This window comes from Megachile rotundata, chromosome 15, assembly GCF_050947335.1.
Source record: "Megachile rotundata isolate GNS110a chromosome 15, iyMegRotu1, whole genome shotgun sequence".
Classification (NCBI taxonomy): Eukaryota; Metazoa; Arthropoda; class Insecta; order Hymenoptera; family Megachilidae; genus Megachile; species Megachile rotundata.
Window position 1 is genome coordinate 13,305,704 of NC_134997.1, and position 20,685 is coordinate 13,326,388.

Below are 20,685 nucleotides of genomic sequence, written 5' to 3' on the forward strand. Positions count from 1 at the left end.
TTTATAAAAGCGAGTCTCGCGAAAGAGCGTTGAGTAACTTGTTCTTTCGTGGTGTGTCACGAGTTCTTAATGCCTAATTGCAAGCTCGTTTCTTTCATTCAACATGGAAATAATTTTCATCCCCGAGTATTGATCCTGGAACTCATTTTCAAAGAACTTACGGTTATGGAAGGAATAGTACGTTCGAATAGCGCTGTTTTTTCAGAGAACACGGCTACCAATGGCGCGTTACAAGCTCGTTAATGTCGCCGCAGTTATTCGAAGAACGTGCTTTCATTTAATTTCATGGTATTTCAACGATGTTGATTCACCGGATGGACTCGTGCGTACTGAAAATTTAATTAGGATCGCATTGGCCGAACCACGCGTGTTCTGCTTTCGATAATAATGCATGCACAGGTTAATTAATTTGCACTCCGCTCGGATGCACGACTGTTTAGCGATACGCGTGTAACGAGTAGTCGATGCTTTTCCCAACGATCCAGTTCCACGGCTATTCTCTTTCGTTCCTGCCAATTTGTTCGGCGTCGATCGCATCGTTAACCACGTGTTCTACATTTTACCTCTAAGTTTCGTTAATGCTCAATTTCTTCCACGAAATCACGAATTTCAATGATCCTCGAACACCCTGATTTTCAACATCCCTTTCGAAATTTACGAAAACGACAAATTGTCTGGCAAATCTGAAAGCTGTGAAGAAAGGTAAATCTTCATCAACTTTATCTTGATAAAGTCAAGACTGGTTTTCAGAAATCTTAGTTAACAAAATAGTTAGGTGCACAGACAAAGATTGTTGGAAAGATTAGCAAGCAATTTTCCGCTCAATTATCGATCAACCGGCTTTATTCGTTTACACGGTGAGCGTGGTCGAGCGTTCGTTGCAAACTTCATCGAAAAATGCCTCGTCTGCGTCAGATGAAAGTGGAGCCGCAAAAGAGGGATGCAGAGAGGGAGGATTTCCCCTGGAAAGAGTCGTGAGACAGAGTCCTGTGGAGTAGCAGGCTACAACCGCGAACGAGGGCTAATAACCTAGGAAGTTAATTACGGCCGTAAACTGCGAGGGGGTTGTTTGACTACCCCTTCGTAGCAAGGGTGGCTGACATAACGTGGCCTCGTTACAACAGAGCCCGTGCCAATCCCTCGTCTACTTTGCCCTTTCGGAACGATCGTCCGTCCTGCAAAAGCATCCTCTCTTCTCTGCATTGAAAATCTATGAAAATTAATTAAACGCATCGCCGAATGCTGTTCTTAAAAAATCATCGATCGTACATCTTAGTTCCAGTTAATTTATTTCTCGCGAATTACAGATTTGTTTTGACAATTAGTGATTTATTCGGTTGAATATTACCTCTTCTAATACCGCGACTTATATAGCCTGAAATATAGGACATACTTACATCTAAGTAAGATTAAAAAACCGTAGAGAACTGATAGCGACAGTGGTGGGACGGAACGAACGTTTATAGTATGAATAATTCATTGTTCCAGTGAAATTGTCTCTGGTGCGGTGCGGACAATGAATGAATGCAGTTCGCAATAAGCCAAGAAGAAAATTGCGAGCATAAATAATGCTCTGGCGAAACTTTGTCCCCGCGCCGTTCGGGTTTCTGGTGTTTCTACACAGGCATCCATGTTAGTCTTTGCCCACAGCTAAATCTACGCGTATCTTCGGGCGTAAATCACCCGTGCAACTGTTGTTTTGCATTGTCTACGACTATTATAGACCGAAATTTATCGTATGTATTTGTGTGCGATCCTCGTTCGTCTACAAATTTCGTTGCTCGTTTAACTCGCAAATCGCGGTAAGGAGATAATTAAGTCTCGAGCTCGTATCGGACTTCTCCGAGATATTAGCTATCGTTAACATTGAAAGAGCGATTCTTTAGATATCGCGAAATATCGCGTTTCCAGGCGCACGCGTTTTTACAATAAAGCTAACCAAAATTCGTTCGGATCATACATTGTTTCCCATTTTTCCACTTGTCAGAAAACATTTTCGCGTGGAATTTGGAAAACGTTTCTTTTATCCGGAACACGCGATCGATCGCGGGGAAAAAACGAGGCCGACCTATGACATCGTTCAAAATTTGATGAATATTGGCAGCCCGTAGACACGCGATGAACTATCTCTGCCCATAGACCACGCGCGAGAAATCGATTGAAAATTTCGGTTTTATCGATAACTGAAACTTTGATAAATCGTTTTGGAGGCCATTGCGCGAATCGAAAAAAGGACACGCGTCTCTTTCCCCGTTGGAAATCAACGATACCCTATCCACGATTTCCTACCTACATTTATCGCTTTAAATAAATTATTTAATAAATCGACGCAGAAACGGCTGACAATCGCAGTCCGACTTATCGAGTCGTCCATCAAAGGTTTCACGCGACAGATTTTGCTCGGAGGATATTTTTTTTTATCAGCAACGTCCGTCACCGAACGGTAAATTTATTCGTCGTGGCGGGTCTGAAATTGGCTCGGTTGGCCAGGAAGAAAGTAAGAAACGAGCGTGGCTAGCCGTATAATTAGCCACGGCTACGATAGCTCGGCTGGCACGCATAAATGTTCTCTACACGCGAGATCGTGCGGTCCGAGGTGTTTACTATTTCCCAAGTGGCGGTGCACCTCGAAAAATCTTATCGCCAGCGAATGTTGCACGTCGGCCAACCAGCTAGAAAATGGCGATTCTTTAGAGGTCTGCTTTATCGTCGAAAACAAACAACTCGAGAGCCCTTAATCTCGGAGCAATCTGTCCGAGGAGGATTCTGGAAAATTTTACTGGGATTAAAACGTTGTTATTCGCACGAAGTGAGTATTCTAAACAACTGCGATAAGATTCGACGCGTAACAAACACACGATAGTGCGTTACGAGTAGCTTATCTGTGTCCACTTCAGAGACTGGACGTCTTCGATGTAATCGAAGAGAGTGCTCGGGTTTTTTCGTGCAATCTGATCAGGGAGTCCTATAAAGATCCGCGTGTCCATCGGAAGAGCCATTAGTTCGCCATGTTTCGATTACTATTGCTCGCGTGTTCGGCGCTGGTCGTTGTCGCGGCTCCCAGCACCGCCTGGTACGACCACGGCGCCGTCATCTACCAAATATACCCGCGGAGCTTCAAAGATAGCAACGGTGACGGCATCGGTGACTTAAATGGCATCACCGAGAAATTGGACCACCTGGCGGACCTCGGTGTCCAGGCCTTGTGGATGTCCCCGATCTTCACGAGTCCGCAAGTCGATTACGGCTACGACATCTCCAACTTCACCGACATCGATCCCGATTACGGCACCTTGGCTGACTTCGACCGTCTCGTAGCCAAGGCCAAGTCGCTCGGTCTCAAAGTAATCCTGGACTTCGTGCCCAATCACAGCTCCAACCAGCACCCGTGGTTCTTGAAGAGCATAAAGAAGATCAGCCCGTACACCGACTACTACGTCTGGCACGACCCCAAGATCGTCAACGGAACCAGGTACCCGCCGAACAATTGGATAAGCAACTTCCAAAATGGGGCCTGGGAATGGAACGAGGAGCGTCAGCAGTACTACCTGCACCAGTTCGCGGTTGCTCAGCCAGACCTGAACTATCGTAACGAAGTCTTGAAACAGGAGATGAAGGACGTATTGTCCTTCTGGATGAAACGCGGAGTCGATGGTTTCCGTATCGACGCGATCAATCACCTGTTCGAGGATCCTCTCTTCAGGGACGAACCGAAAGCGAACGTCACCGGAGTCCCTGAGAACGACTACGAGTACTTGGATCACATTTACACCAAGAACTACGACGAGGTGTACGACGTCCTCAAGAGCTGGAGAGTACTGATGGACGAGTTCTCCACTAAAACCAACTCCGACTACAAGATGATCCTGACCGAAGCGTACGCTAATCATACAATGACCATCAAGTACTACGACGCTGGCTCCACGGTGCCCTTCAACTTCATGTTCATCAGCGACCTGAACAACCAGTCGACCGCGGCGGACTTCAAGACGTTCATCGACAGGTGGGTCGACAGCGTGCCACAGGGTAAGGTGTCTAACTGGGTGGTCGGTAATCACGACAACCATCGCGTGGCTTCGAGGTTCGGCACCCGACGAGCCGATCAGATCAACATGCTGGCGATGCTGCTCCCCGGAGTGTCCGTCATTTACAACGGAGACGAAATTGGAATGGAAGACAGGTTTTTCACTTATGAAGAGACCATCGACCCGGTTGGATGCAACTCCGGGCCCGACAGGTACACCCTGAGGTCGAGAGATCCCGAAAGAACTCCTTTCCAATGGGACAACACCACCAGCGCTGGATTTTCTACCAGCAACGTCACCTGGTTGCCAGTGCACACCAATTACAAATGTTTGAATCTCCAGGCAGAGAAACAGGCGAAGGAATCCCATTACCACGTGTTCAAGGCTTTGTCCGCGCTGAAGAAGGTGCCCGCCATTCGCCACAGCTATCTGAAGGTGCTCGTGCTCGCGGACCATGTTTTGAGCGTTGTTCGTCACATTGGATCCAGAGCTGCTGTTCTTCTTATCAACTTTTCCGATAAGCCTGTCACTGTTAATGTAACCACCTCATACGTAGTCGCTCCTGAGCTCTTGGTTTACACTTCCAGCGTTGGTTCTGGAGTGCTAGTGGGTTCCAGAGTGAATCCAACTAATGTGAAGCTACCTGGAGGCGCTTCGATTCTGTACACTACACCTAACCTTCATTAATTTTGTTGAATAAGTCATGTAGAATTGCGATGATAAAATTTCCAGGTCGTTATTATTTGTACATCATGAACGCATTGTTAATTTATAGCGATCTCGCCATGTACCATTATTATTTAAAAAAGCTGTTAATTACATATTGCAATTTTTATCGCGTTATCGCGGTACTTAGCGTGGTCGCTTGATTAAACGTGCTTTAATTTCCATTCACGCGAGATTTGTGGTATTAATAAAATTCTCAAATTACTTCGTCCGACGAGGATCGATCCATGTAACTTAATAAAATTAATTTTCATCGATACAATTTCTTTCCTGCTTTTTTAACCCCAGTTCATGTGAAGGGAGATAAATAAACATGTTTATTATACAGAATTTCGCTCGTTTGTAAAAGTGGTGCGTTACAGTTGCAATCAGAGAAACTCGACTTGAAAATTAATTACGCTTTGAGAAAATGTTGATCGAATTAAATACAATCGCGACGAATCTCTCGGTAGAGAGCGAATGAAAATTTCATTGGTTCTTTAACTTTGAAACCGGGACTTTCTGTTCCACCATATTTTCACCGGTTTTTCGTCGAAATTGCATGATCGAAAGCAAAAAAAAAAAAATTCCGGCGACCAATCTCCACGGTCTGTTAATTAACTGTCCGCTTCCGGGTTTCATGTAATTGAATTATTTAGCAAGCCAGCGTCCGCCAGCTATTTTATAGAGACTTTCATGAATATCCGAATATTCATAGAATAATTACGCGGTATGCTTGAGAGCGTCTGAGAAAAAGTTGTAGTTGGAAAGGGAAACGTGAATACCGAACGAAGTTATTCCGGCCACTTCCGTTGACGTCTTTAATTTTTAATACCTTACCAGAATTCATTTCTTCGACCGTGGATTTTATTTTCCACGGTAATTCTACGTAATTTGCTATTTAATATCGTCGCATTTCGAACGAGAAAGGCAAGCCTCGTTACGCCGTAGAAACCAGTTTCTATGAAGAAGAACCTTCGTTTCAGTTTATCAATTATATTTCCGCTCTGTTTTTCCACCTTCTGAATTTAGTCTTACAATTACTGTTCCTTGCAAAATTTTTTACAACTCAGAATCAGTAACACGTGACGTACTGACATGGACAACGCATTATGGTTCAACACGTGCGGCGCAACGTGTGCATATGTGGACTTCTTATTGATCTGTTATCTAATTTCTGGTCTGAGAATCTAATGCGTAGAATCCAAGTAACGATACAATGCGTACAAATTCAAGGCTTCTAAGTCCAATTTGTGGCGATACAATGCGTGAAAATTTAACGTGTAGAAATCTGACATGTGTGAAATACAACATGTGAAGATCCAACACGTGAAGTTTTAACGTGTGCAAATCGTATATGTAAAGATTCAACGCGTGTAAATCCATCATACAATAATATAATGCGTGGAAATCCAACATGTAAAGCTCTAACGCGGAGATTCGACATGTGAAGACTTAACGCGGACATGCAACACGTAAATATTCACTGTGTGTAAACCCCGAGCGTGAAGCCTGAAGTCGAGCATGTAAATATCGAATGCATGGAAACGCATGGCGACACGTGGACATTTAACTAGAGGAAGTCCAGAGCATGGAAATTCAGCGGCAACCGAGCGCGCCAGGATCTAACGCGAAGCGATACAGCGCTGTGACCTAATGCTCGGCGTTCAACTGAGGATTCGAGCTGCTTCATAATGGCAGATGAGCAGCGTTCCTTGAAATTTGCCTGGAATTCAGCAGTAACCAGACTCGCTCGAGCATTGTGTTTGGCCGTTGGAACGCGGAGCGAGAAAGGGTAAGAAGAGCGTACGCACACGAGTGGCCGAGTAGAAATTCTCAAGTTTTCATGCAGACAGCCTTCGTTGTTGAGTCGGTGCAGCGGTGCACCAATCACGTTGAGTGCACATTCTTCAACCTATCCTTCTGTCCCTTGTTCCCCGTTATTTCTCGTCCTCTTTCGGACGTTGCCGAGACACTCGGAAAACTTGTGCACTCGCGTAACATCGGCTTCATTTGTGTACACACCGTGCATGTATTCACAGCGTGCTCAGCCGAGAATCGACGCAGACGTCTTGTATGTGCCCTCCATTTTACCGGCATAAGAAGTCACCCTTTAGATCAGATCAATCTCGCTCTTGTTTCTCCCGTAGCAAGCATTTTCGAACGATAGCTCGTTTCAATTCGGTCCATTTTTCTTTTGCCACATAATAAACTAAATAGCTTCCATAATATTTTGTGAATATAATATTTGAAATAAATATACAGCAGCTGAGATTTTAGCGAGCATACTTAGCAATCTGTCCTAAATATTTTGACGTGGAATATCCCGGAAGTCTCGTCTTATTCGCAGCACGGTAACTTCCAGCCTCTTAATTAATTCGCGATCTCTTTCTCCCTTTGCAGCGGCTCTTTCGGCGCCTTTTCACCCCGTGAATCGTGAATTTTCGAGAACCTGCCCCTTTTCAAAGTATCTCTCCCTCGGTCCCTGTCCTCCATCTCGTTATCTTATTCTTGCCCTCTAATTTCATCGTTCTCGAATACAGCATGGAAAAACATGCCGGCAAAAGTCTCGACGAGGCAATAATAAAAGCTTCCGGCGAGCGTCCCAATTAATCCGCGTGCGCGTCTTCAAAGGGACCGAAATTGATTTTGCGAGCGGATCGCGTAACCCTGCTACGGTTTATCAGGCATTAGCTCGTTAGCGAAGCTACATTATCATAAAATCGAAGCGCGTTAACGAGCGTGTCGCGTCGACGGATTAAAAATAGCTCGACTCACCCCTGCTACTGTCGCGAACCCTATTCGAGTCTGGTTGCACGGAGCCGCCTCGTAGCTCGATCCACGGATTATCCACCTGCAATATCGACGTGCAATATTTCAATATTTGTTAACAGCCTTTTCTACAAAACTTTACTAGACACTTGGGTGTTACGTCGGAACACGAGCTGAAAGGTTATTGACACCCCGATAATTTAGTTGAATCCCTCGAAATATCGGGGATAAAGTTTCGTCAAATAATTCCAAACTTTTTCATCTTTCGACTGGAAAGTCGCTTCAAAGTTTCGCCCCGGTAATCGAATTACGCGTATGTTCCAGGGAACTTATATTTTCTTACAGATGAAGTACTTCGAGATCGAAGGGATTAGAAGATTCGTTTTGCAAAACGAATCATTAAAACTTTTCCGGAGACGCGTCAAACGAAAGAAGTCCAGAGATATGTTCCGTGAAACTTTCGTACCTAGATTCTTACCGTAGGTTCTTGTCGTCCCGCAAAACCTGACTAAGCGATATTCTGGACGAGGGCAGAAGGGAAAGTTAACTGATAAATAGCGGCTAATACTTCAGCAGGATCGGCTGTTACAATTTTCGAGCCATTTAGATCGGTTCTCACCGGGAAGCCAGCCAGGTTTCTCCGAATTCCGCTGAAACGATTTCCGTTTAACGCAGCGAACTGCATCCGTCGAGCGGTTTTTGCGAACCCTCCCTGTCGACGACGTTGAACGATCGTTTCCTCGTCCCGGCAAACTTCTTGCATACTTGTAGGATTCGTTGCGGGGATGATGGGCAATTTCAAAGGACGATTTAGGTAATCGCTAACTTCCTTCTTCCTCCTTCTTCTTTTCTTCGTTAACGAACGACAAAAGCGCGAAAAGATATAGCACAGAGTCGATTAAGAGCGTCTACGAGACTTTTTCCTAATATTTTCCGAATACCTTCCCTACAATCGTCCTATTCTACTTCGTCCCTTCACGATTTAACCCTTTAAGGTAATTTGACTGTTTGCAAATAGCAACTTTAAAACTTAGTTAAAAAAATGAATTTTTTTTGAGGTTATAATTTCTACAATTCTTTGTTTCGTTATGTTTATACATCACACGTGTCGTATCATAGAATCAGTTAAAAAATGCTTGTATTAAATAAAATGGTCAGCTCTCGAGCGCAAAGGGTTAACCATATTTGCCAGAGGAAGTCAAAAATGTTCAGCAAAAGCAATTTTAGCTTTCGATGCGTCATAGAACGGTGTTAAAAATATTGTGTAAAAAAGAGTGGTGAAATGTTGTAGCGTCGAAATAGGGCGATCGAAAAGCGTTAAAAAAAGAAGGCGAAATCGGAAGCGTGTTATTCCGAGTGGCGTGAATAATCGAACGGGTCGGGGTTGACGTAAAAACGCGAACTTTATCCACGACATGAATACTAATTGGCGACAGGAGCGTGTTCTCGCGGACTCCGGTGGCAGCGCACTTTTCCGAAGCTCGCTTAATTCGAGCCGATGTCATTAACGTCTGTGATTCGCCGATAAATTATTCAGGGTAATTGGATTCGGACCGGCATAAAATCCGGCCGGCCAATATCGTCCAACGTTCCCCTGTCGATCGGGAGGAAACTCTCACGGGGGATGTTTCACACGCGGGCAAATAGAGGTGAACAATCGGGCTCGGTGTTCACTATTTACCATTATACGACGATAGCTTATCGTCCATTCACGGCCAAAGTGCCGGCAAATCCTCGGGAACGCGTGAAAGCGTAAGCTGAATGCAGTTGATGGGTCACTGACTCTTAGAATGTCGTTCAAATTTAATGAGTCATAATTTTAAAATGAACTTTCAAATTATAGCGTTCTACAAGGAAAATCCTTTGCCTGTTCACGATCATTAGTAACTTAATACACTAATTAAAGTTTTAATTAACTTCATCAAACGAAAAGGCTTTTTGTTTGGTTAAAAATTTACCACTCGCGACACCTGCGAATTACCTCCAATTATAATAAGTGATTAATCAAATAATTAAAAGCATCACGTGACTTCTGCTCCCGGACAGAACATTACAGGAACGAGACAGAGAATGGATCGTTTCGTTGCGTTTTTCAACTTTCCTTTTTAATTCGTCAGCCTCATGGCGGTCGTTTAGTTCGTTGGAACTGCACGCGACCCGTCAACGAACTCTCTTATCGCGTTAAAACGTTATCAGTCGGAGAACGTGCCGTTTCGGTTCGCCTCGTAATGTCGTAAAGTAACTTCGAACCATCGGCCGTATTGTCGCCACGATGCTTTTATGGTTAATAGCGGGCCATTTAACAAAACGAGTTTCCTCTCTTGCCCATTTCGGCGAGAATCTTTTCCTACATCTGACCCTATCTCTCTAACCTTCTTTTACGATTGCGAAATTCAAGTATTTCCAAAGAAACTTTAATCATATACCTAACTGATTCACGCGTTCAAAGTATATCTCGTTCCTGGGCCTTGAAACGAAGATCAAATTGCAAGAGATATCAAAATGTGGGGCAATCGGTGCAGATAATCGAGACTGATCATCGCTCTAGTAAATTTGTATTCGATAAGGAGCTGTTCGATACGTTATCATTCCTAAAAATCATAATTGGGTGATCGCTTGTTAATCTTCGTCTCTTCGCAGAGTGAGAGACACGTGATTTCCTATTTTCAACATACTTGAACTGATAGCAAAGAGTTATTAATGAAGGAACAAAAGAAATATCGGGGTGATAAGAAATTGCAGCGTAACATAACGTAGAAATTCGTGGACGCGATTGGATCTGCAAGGTAAAACGTAGCGTTGCACTCAGACGTGGCTAACTGCATTAGCACCCTTGCCGTGGTCCGAGGGTCCTTTGAGGGCGGCGTGGCAGCCGAATACCAATCAGTTATGTCAATTGGCCCCAACAAAGTAATGAATGGTAATTGCAAACCGGCATCCGGTCGCACGTCCATCCGTTCGCCCCGCACCCTTGCAGTTTCCACCCCTTTGCACGATTCCATCAGCCATCGTCCAGTTTCCATCCGTCACCAGTCGAGCCTCTCATCGATTTTAAATCGTCTAATCGGATTGTGTCGCGAACCGGCCGGCCAAAAGGTACGATAATCACCCTCGGACCCATGCAAACGACCACCCCACGTCCCTGACAGCCGACGAATCACGGGCAAAAGTTTCTCTATGGTCATTCGGCCGACCCTCTTTTTGCTCGATTCAACGTTTCTATTCTGTTGGAAACTCGTTTAAACGTCCGCTAAGGCACTCACTGCTTGAATGGCTGCATCTAGGAAGTCTATGACAATCTGGAAATTAGGTTCGCCGGAGAATTTCCAGCGTGTGCGCGTTCAAAAGCAAATCTGCATGTAAGGATCTCGGGGATCTACGAATTTGACGGTCTAGGAATTTCGGTCCCAGAAATTTAGGAACACAGGTATTCCAGCATCAAGGCAAATGGGAATCTCGAGATTAGGGAGTCCAGAAATGAACCCTAGGAATTTCCGGATTTAGAAGCGTACACTCAAAAATTACTTGATGTAGTATCCAACCTATCTGCCTTTCCAAGAATTTAATAGATTCATAATTTCGAGTATCCAGCAATAATTCACGAGGCGTGCGAAAAGTTCCCGAGATAAAATCTTTCCGACGAAGATAAAAAGGAGAAAGAGTAATCGAGCCGGTCTCGTTATTCTCGCATCGCGAGGCAGCCTGGTCGGACACGTTGGAAGCCAAGAGTATACCTCTGTCTACCTGTTATCTGCTAATTACGCGAGGTAATTACGAATCTTGCATGACCAGTGGTCGCGTGGCTTGGAAAAATGGGATTCCACCTTGGTGATTACGCCGGTTGCACCCACCCACGCGCGCGAATACGCGTGTATTTTATTGCCGCCACCGTGCATAGAATATTCTCTGATTCTTGGTTGGCTAATGGTTCTGTTTCTCGTAGGTCATTTTTCAACTCCTCGTTTCTTTTCGTTAATAGAAAGTAGCCCGGGGAATAATTCTAGACAGAGTTATCGATTCGCCGAGAAAGCGGGTACACGGGGCAGCCAATTATTGGCACGAGGGTCAACGGCTACCGACATTTTCTTACGCCTTCTTTGCCATGTTGGAACTTGGCCACGTAATTACGAGCAGTTTATAGTTTAATCGAGGGTAATTAATGTCCGCGCGATAATGGACTAATAATTGTTTACCAGCCATCCGTGCGACTGGTACACGAGCGGCTCGTTAATTTCAGACAACAGTTTCATTGCTGGGCAGCGTGCTTTTTCTCCAGAGACTTTCTTTGTCCGACTCTCCAAACACGATGATTGCGAAATCGATTTACCACGAATCGAACTTGTTGCTGTTTCCGACGCTTTTTCTCTTCCCAAAGACTTCCGTTTTCATAGACGTCCGTTATTACCGTTCGGTTTGCAACGAATTATTAATGCAAACGCGAGATTCGACGATGGGCCGTGGCAAAGCGTAATCAATGCACGTTTCAATTCGTTCGGCGAACAACTGGCAGACAACACGATTCCGATTAACCGCGATTCCAATTAATCCAGCGATTCGCCACGCGAAAATTACAGAATCGAATTAAATCACTGTTTACACGAAGCTTTCTTCCGACGCGACGCTGTTTATGATATTCGTGATCGATTCGTCGTCCCCGCATCCGACTGCAGATAAATCGAATCGATCGACATCGGCAAACATTGTTTTCATCCTGGGTCAGATTGAAATGCCCAGATACGTGATTTCCTATTTACTCGTATCGATCGCTCGTTGCTGCTCGTTCCTTCGTTTTCCAAACCTGCACGATAATCGATCAATCGCGATTACTCCGCAGTCCCCGAATTTTACCGCTATCCTAGAGGGTTACGCTCTTTGATCGAGGCTCAGAGACGCTGCTTTAAAATCCATCAGCGAATTTTATCGAAGTTACAGATCGCAGATTCGAAAGTTGCACAAAATCGAGAACGTTGCATTAATCCGGGTAATCCGTTCGAACGACGAAACGGTGTTCAAAGGAGCGTCAAAGTCTCGCCTCGAAGCGATTATTATCAGCCGGATTAAAAGCTGCCGGGTGACTGATACGTATCCGTCGCTTTTCGTGGGGAAAGTTGACACATCTGTGTACGGCGTTTCGTGTACTAAATTTAGCGCTCATTAAAATTTCACCGAACGAGGAGCGACGATAGGTGCTTACGCAACGCGGACGAAGAATTAATTAGCAGAATTCCAGAGAGCTGCGCCGCTTTGTAGAGAGTTCGCAATTGTTTGCAGACAGAACGAGAAAATCGACCATACTGTTTGGAATTAGCAACGTAATATTGTCTTTTCGCGTTTAATACGTGAAAGTTGCCTCTCTAACGAAGGTAGTTTCATCGTTGATTTGCCGCGACGAAAAAGGCACTCGAGAACGTCCTCGGGGTTGGAAGAGCAAACGCTCTCGATATGAAGGGCTGGTTAGAAAGTTGTCGCGCGATGAAGGGTGGAACGTCTAAGAAACCGCAACAACGAGCGTTGATCGGTAGGTGGAGGGTTCGCAAGCAATCACGAGAGGGTTTGTGCTCAGGTGGCGCATTATCGCGTCGTCGTCTTTCGAGGGGATGAAGAACGAGCCGAGGATCGACTCTCGATAACGCGAGGATCGTAAACACGGCGAAGAATAAAATTTACCGAGCGGTCGATTCGAATCGTTTCTAATTTATAGAGTATTTGCAAAAAATACGCGATTAGAATTATAGATTGTTCTGCAAGGAAATGAAAAGCTTCTGCATCGTTACATGAAGTACGGCTTTACTCTCGAGATTACCTACTCGAACGTTATGCCCGTATATATTCGTCCGGCGAAACGAATCACGGTGTAAGGTTATTGGAAAAACGACAGATTTAAATTTTACCTATCGCGCCGAGCGTTCGAGCGATGTAATACAATCAATCCGATTAATTGAAACGTTATCCTGTTTCGTGTTTGTAGAATACTTTAAATGTTCCAAATCGTGTAACCATTGGCCTAGTTTCCTCCTGTATAAATTGCAAAATTACTCGACGTTTAACGTTCGACCAATAACGGATTGTTTGCATTTCACTGATACTTTTAATATCGCGACAGATTACTCGTTTCCACGTTGCCAACCTAGTCCTGTTAATCCATTTGGAATTGAACTTGAATTACGACCGTGTTCGATATCGAAACATAAAAGATGCGTTGTTGAATCCTATCTGGATAATAAACACCGTTATCGCATCGAAAACGTAAAACTATAACGCGTGAACGTGTTTCGCTTATAGTCGATGCATAAATCAAAACGATTATGGTATCATTAGAACGATAGACCACTTCGATTCTATCTCCGGTTATTTTATCGGCATTAAAAACTCAGTCGCTGGCGACAATCGATTAAGGTTCCAAATTGAAATAAACAGGTAGGAAGGTTTAGCGATCAGAGATAGCAATCTCGTGATAAACAACTAGGCAAACGGATTATGCCCATAACCGAAGGATAACAATCATTTATGGTTCTATAAATTCACGGTTAATACTTTAACACCGAAGAGTACCGCGTTTCAGTCGCGATCGATGTAAAGGGTATTGATCTCCAGAGAAAAAAGAGAAAGTATAATAAAGATATTTTGTTCGGTATCGATTTGTACGTGCACAGTCGAATGCAGGTGTGTAGGTATCCACAGAAAAGAGGCACGCATACGTGGCACCTGGTACCTGGCTAAAATACCCTCGAAAGAGCGACGAGGTTGCTGGTAAGTGCACCAGTTCGCTGGCAATCCCCCCATCGAGTAACAGGGTTCGTGTAAAGTGCTCGCAAATCAGACCCGATAAAATGGTAATCGCGCCCTTGGAAGGAGCGGCGTGTTGGCAAGAGAAAAGAAAACGAGGGTCGGCGCGAGGGTCCTCCTTCTCTCGTCGACAATTTCTTCCGACACGCTGCCAATCAATGCTGCGGCGAAAAGTTCCTGCTTTTAAGAACACGCCACGCTTTTCAGACCTTCTTTTCCTCTCCTTTTCCTTTCTCCTTTCTTCCTTACCTTTCTAACCGGCAACGCGGTTATGATGGCCGGTGATGGATGCGTGTGTTTCGAGCCCAGGATTGTTTGTGCGCTGCAAATTAGAAGCATGCCACGAAACGAGAACGGACGAGAAGAACTCGAAACGCTGATGCAGTTCTGAATTGTACGTACGCGGAACGCCGGCGAGTTTGCAGTAACGAAGAAGTTGGCGGAAATATAACGGTCTGGTTAAGTAGCCCCCGTTGAAGTCGAGAGAGCGTAGAGAGAGCAATAATGGATACTTCTCTTTGCCGGTGCTCGCTCTGTTTCTGAGTGCAACACCAAGAGTAATGAAAGATGGACGAAGACTACGAGAAACGCTTTAAGACGGCTGAATTTTCGGAAACCAGACACGTACTCGATTAATACGCGTCTGTCGAAGCTTTTAGATCGAATTACTGTTATCGATTCTACTATATTAAGAACACCACATGGGAATGTTTCAATAGCTCTATTATTATCGACCTAGAATCGGTGATAGACCGAAGTCGACATCGCGTTAAATTTACAATAGACATTTTTAGAAACTTTTTCCTTCGATTTAACTCGCGTGTAGAATTTTCTCGATACCTACCATTAAGCACTTAGACTTCAGGTCTTTCCAATCCTTACCAAAATGGACATTCTCCTATCTTTTAGCTATACAGCTTTACTCTTCAGCTTTTTGATCCAGAGGTTTTGGCCAAATTAAATAGCGATTAAATTCTAGCAAAGAGTTAGAATTCTACTATCAGGAAATAATCTCTCTGTATAGTATATATAGTGATCGAGTGTAAAGTTATCGCGGCAACTATTTCGCTGAATCAAACACGAACTTGGAACAGCCGGTGCATGTAAGGAACAGAACGTGCAGCGTCGCTGTTGCAAGTTGGACAAGTTCTATCGGCAGTCAGCTTAACGCGTGCATCTATATGCGGTGTGCATGCAACGCGTTGCAACGCGAACAGCACGCGCGTGTCGAGTCGCAGATCGGCCAGGCTATGACAATCACCGTCAAATTGTGCCCGACGCGAAACAGGCGTGGCTCTGCTCGATTCGCTATAACTAATTCCTTGATAATTGTCGGGTTTCGATGCTGCTTCTCGACAGCCGATTTCTGCAACAGGGATAATTATTTACCGCGTTTAGTTCCGCTCGAATACTCCTATTTAGCGAAGTTGTACAACCAATTACGCGCTAATTCTTTTAACAGCAGTCGACGAAGGGATTCCACGGAATTTCGAGGATCGAGTTCCGATGCCATAAAAACCATTCGTTAATTAAAACAACACGTCACGCGTGTACCATGGAAGCGGATTTTTGCTTCCGGCTGACCGTGTCGGAAAATTGAACGAAAATATCAATTTCATCGGAAGCCACTCGCCTCTATCATTAGAAAGTTCACCGATATCCTTATCGTGCCCCTTAATTCGATGGACTTCAATTTTTCCCAGATGGACCTTTGACCTGAATTTCGACGATAAATTCGTTTCTTCGTAGCTGTAACGAGTTCGAAGGTTTCATTTGTTCGAAGCTTTCACTCTTCGGAGGAGAAAAGATCGAACGGGAACAGAGGAATCGAGAAAAAGGTAATCGAGGGTGATTTATTGGCACTCGGAGGAACCGCCGGTGACAATTACCTCGTCTAATTTTTCATTCCGATACGACTAATCTTCTTACACTGTGCATGTTAATTAATGTCGCTTCCTGTTAATTACTTGAAGTGGTTAGGCAGAGAAGAAGCGAACAAAACTTTGCTAGAAGCGATTGATTAATTGTGAACACTTTTACTTTCACTTTCGAATATCTTCTGAAAACGATACACGGAGGAACAAACAAGTTTTATGATTGTCGAGTTGATATAAGTGGAATAGAGTTCATCACGATTTCGAGAGATAGATACTAGAGTAGTTCGAGAGCGGGACCGGTTTTACCGGATGAGGCTCGTGGACCGTCAGGAAGTGTTAATCGACGAAACGAGGCTAATGCATCCGTCGCACGTACGCCAACGTGTACGGTTTATGGCCAACATAGAAAGCTTGGCATGCATACGCAAGTTTCATGAAGCTAATGACCATCGAAATTTTCCGTGATTTCTCTCCGACTAATTTGTTCGTCCATTAACGTTTACAAAAGATTTCATCTATCTGTCCTTTAATATTAAAGTATTTTGGTATCCATAATGTTTTTCACCGATAAGATTGAAGGATACGCGTGAGGTTAATTCGGTATTAAAAGTTAGATACGTTCTGCTCCATTTACGTAAAAGATGGCTTTAATCACGAAACTATTCCGTTGATCGATCATCGCGTCGCGATTTGGGTCACTCCGTCGACGCTTCTGGTTCGGTCATTTTATCCAGAACGATATGTTCCAGTGGACACCCGTTTCGAAGTCGATGAAATGCCTGTAATTTCCGGCCGGTATCGATCCTTATGTTTCTGGGCAAGGTATGTTTGCAAGAACGGCGGAAACCTGCAACGAGAATCTTGCTGGTTATCCGAAAACTCGACCGCAACGCTTCGTCGAGTAGTTCGCCAACGGAAATATAGGATTTTCGCTACTGTCAGAATCGCGCTTGAAACCCCACGAGCTCCTACTTATCTTATTTCCACGATTTAACTGGTAAATATTTGAACGCACGAAAGAACGGATGGAATTATTCTTGAAACAGTTTCAAAGAAGATGAACGATCGAGGGTATAGGAAAAGCGAGCTGATGGGAGGATTATCGAGCGTTAAAACCGGGGAAACGCGCGATCACGAGCGTAATACAGCATAATCTCGATCGATCCTGCGAGAAAGCCCTATAATTCAAGATCGGAAATGGCGCAGTCAGCCCTAACGCAATAACGCTCGATGGCTCACGATCGAATAACGCGCCTCTCTCTGCCTATTAAATTCCCGATCAAAACGCGCGAATACAGCGTTTATATTTTCCCCTGCGAGGAATATCCATAATGGTTGGCGGTTTCGACCGATCGACAATTTATTTACAAACCAAATCGCCCGGCATAGCCAACGAGATTATTATCTCGCGATCAAATTAGCCGCCACGGGGGCGCACCGTTTAAGGGGTACATCGAATGCGAGATGGTTCTTGTTCCTCTCGCTGCGAACGCTTCGGTATGCCGGCAAGTTAAGCCGGTAAACAGATTATGCAATCATGAAATATATCCTAGCTTCCTTTGTGTTCGGGGAATCATGGAAATTCATAGGAATTCTGACGTTCTTGTCTCCTACGAGAATTTCATAAAGGATGAGTAATTTCGGAATAACGCGAATGCATTCGTTTTAGTCGTTACAGTCACTTCTTCCATTCTACTAAATTCTGTCTTTGCTTCTTTGTCTCTCTTCAACGAATAATTTGTTTTTAGTTAATTATTATATTTGAAACGCTTAAATTCGAAGTAGGAAGGTGCGGAACGTACGGCCTTAATTTTTATGCCTTAATCTTTGATCTTCGTGGAATAAAAATTTATTTTTAGTCGATTATCGTATTAGAAACATTTGAATTCGAAATAGGAAGGTGCAGAACGTACGCGTTAATTTTTATGCCCTAATCTTTGATCTTCGTGTAATAAAAATTTATTTTTAGTCGATTATCGTATTAGAAACATTTGAATTCGAAATAGAAGGGTGCAGAACGTACACGTTAATTTTTATTGCTTAATTTTTGATCTCCATATATAACCTTTCTTGCCTTCCAATACAAACGGCGTTAATACGTTTTCTAATGGCTCTTTTCAATCTTTTCCGCGTAGCATTTCTCGGAGATTTCTCCCCGGAGGTTTAAGGTAATTTGAAATGTGTTTGCGATGAGATCGATAAAAGCGCCGCCCTAAAATTAATCGCAGCCCATCGACGTCGGAGATTCAATTACACAAATTCAATTACGCGGCTGATATTCCAAATAATCCGTTGAATGGAAGACAAAATCAATCGTACGTTGCTTCGGCGTTCGAGAGGCACGGCTGTTCGATTCTAAATTAAATTCAATCGGTTTGCTCGTAAATCAAACCAGCCGATTGCTACCAATCGCTTCTGTATTTGATCCGTTTCTTTTTATTTCAACGTTTTTCCCTCTGGATGTAAGAAATTCCGCTCTTTTGATCTCTGCTTCCGTTGACTCCGTTAAAATTGCACTATGGACACAGCTTTCCCTTGTTCAAGATGTTTGTCAATGAGAACAAGCAACTTTATGCTTGTATTTAACGAGCAGAGAAAACGTATCGTAACCAGCAACGATACCGAAATTGTTTACCCCGTTTGGTCACAATAAACATTTTCGGAAAGTGACATGACAGATCGCAATTTACGCGACAATCAAGACAGTAGAAAAAGCTCCGTGCGTCCGCACGAGCCTCGCTCATGAATAATACACAGGCTGAAAACGTAATTCATGAAATTCAGGTGTGTTTATGTAACGAAATTACGTATTAAATTTCGCTTATTCCGTTATTAATATTCCACGGCACGCGGACCACGGATAAACTGGCTCGCGTGATTTGAATAATTTCAGAATACCTTCGATACGGCGTACAATTTCCAGCATACTTTCCGATCGGCCTGACATTCCACGGACTTTATAAATTGCAGAAGCAGTTACGCTGTCCAGGGACTTCGTGACACGTCGCGATCGCTGCCCGGGTTCGTGTAAATTTTTTAACGACGCCAGCCAAAGCGCCGGTACGCGCAGATATTGCTTTTGAATAATAAAACTTAAACGACCGAAAGTATTAAGCCTTTGTAAAAATGTTTAATGCATCGACTGCGTTTTAGGTCAATCGAATAAATTAGTTATGTACACAAATAACGAGAACTTTGCAGCCTCACCGTGCATTGCACATTTTCGAGTGATCGATTAACCCGATTCTTTCATTAGAATCTAATCTCACAGAAAGATAATTGATTCGTGAAATGTCTCTCGTAATTGGACATTCGATCGACGAGAGTCTTCCAAGGAGTCGTAAATAAAATTCGATCGAAAATAACTTGTAATTCGTGGCACCGATTCGTGCAAATGAATCAACGAATAAACGAGTGCGACCAAGGCGCACTCGAACTGCCATTAAATTGCAGGAGCGTGAGAAGTGGAAAGAAGGGGTGCCGATCGTCGTTAACGAAGCGCAAACGAGTCGAGAAAACAACGGGGTCGACACGACGGGACGCGACGCGGAAAACAATGACTGCTCGCTGCTTAGTTTCCAGCCAATTCGAGCGACTCGACTCTCCCGCGGGACTGACAACTTTTCGGATAAATCAAATATGTAGCAGACGAGAATGTAGCGGTAGGGTCGGAATCCCCTCGTTGAAGCTTCCGCGCGAACTGTCTACACCTCGAGCCCGGGAACGCGATAGTGTCGCGCGTAATTAATTCGACGAGGCTCGTGTTACGTTCTACCAATTTGGGAGCCGGATCGATTTCGAGTCGCACCTCCCGCGAAATATGCACATTTCGTCCGGTCGGGATAATGCTTATTAGGCGTGGCTGATCGGAAGACTTCATCTTGTTTAAATAGGCTAGATTCAACGCTGCAAACCTTTAGGTATCGAATTATTCATCCTCGGTGATTTAAGTCTCCTATAGCAAAGGGGTTAAACATGAAACCTTTCGTTACCTACTAATGAATTAACTGATTTTCAGCGACATAAATTGTAAAAATGAGAGAGGTCGGAATGACAGTATTACTCACCCGGAGTCAAAGGGAGCTTACATCTAAGTGCAGGGGATCAAATTAATGCTATAGAACATGATCAAACTGATTCAGTCGATGGAGTAGATTACGCGAGCTGATTCAGTAGAGTAAGACTGTTGACGGTCAGACAGTTAATGAGAAGATCAGACGATATTCCCAATGTACAGATCTACTAATATGGAAACATGTTTGATAGAAGTTGCATTTGGAATCAATCGAAGTGGACAATCAGTAAAATGAGTTCGCAGGTGGTGATGACTCGGTACAATATGATCAGACTTTTTCAATTAGTAATAGCGGTGTCACGCGTGTATTGTTCGGTATAATTTTTCCGTAGCGAAATGGAATTGTAATTAGTAGAATGCGAGCGCAGATGCTCATGCGAATTGCACTCTCAAATTTTCGCACCTATTAACGTTTGAATATTTTGTTGAAGTTCAATTGCAAGAA

The 20,685-nt window shown here is 43.9% G+C and overlaps 2 protein-coding genes across 9 annotated transcripts in view; one reads left to right on the forward strand and one right to left on the reverse strand.

The window, feature by feature from the left end:
• The window catches only part of LOC100881712 (uncharacterized), a 131,391-nt gene that overhangs the window by 30,661 nt on the left and 80,045 nt on the right, over positions 1 to 20,685 (reverse strand). For 3 of the 8 annotated variants that reach the window (XM_076540201.1, XM_076540200.1, XM_076540197.1), the window contains one exon: positions 7,509 to 7,584. The exons of 3 other annotated variants lie outside the window; for them this stretch is intronic. The gene's annotated coding sequence lies outside the window, so the exon portion shown is untranslated. Of the gene's footprint in view, positions 1 to 7,508; positions 7,585 to 7,980; positions 8,353 to 20,685 lie in introns of all 8 variants that reach the window. 2 more of the 8 variants (XM_076540199.1, XM_076540198.1) reach the window with 2 other exon arrangements.
• On the forward strand, positions 2,559 to 5,013 carry Hbg2 (alpha-glucosidase). Its single transcript, XM_003703583.3, has 2 exons — positions 2,559 to 2,809; positions 2,898 to 5,013. The coding sequence occupies exon 2, from the start codon at positions 3,009 to 3,011 to the stop codon at positions 4,710 to 4,712; it is 1,704 nt and encodes a 567-aa protein (XP_003703631.2). The 5' UTR covers positions 2,559 to 2,809; positions 2,898 to 3,008; the 3' UTR covers positions 4,713 to 5,013.

Coding starts and splice junctions, on each gene's coding strand:
- Hbg2 (XM_003703583.3), top strand. CDS start 3,009: ATGTTTCGATTACTATTGCTCGCGTGTTCGGCGCTGGTCGTTGTCGCG.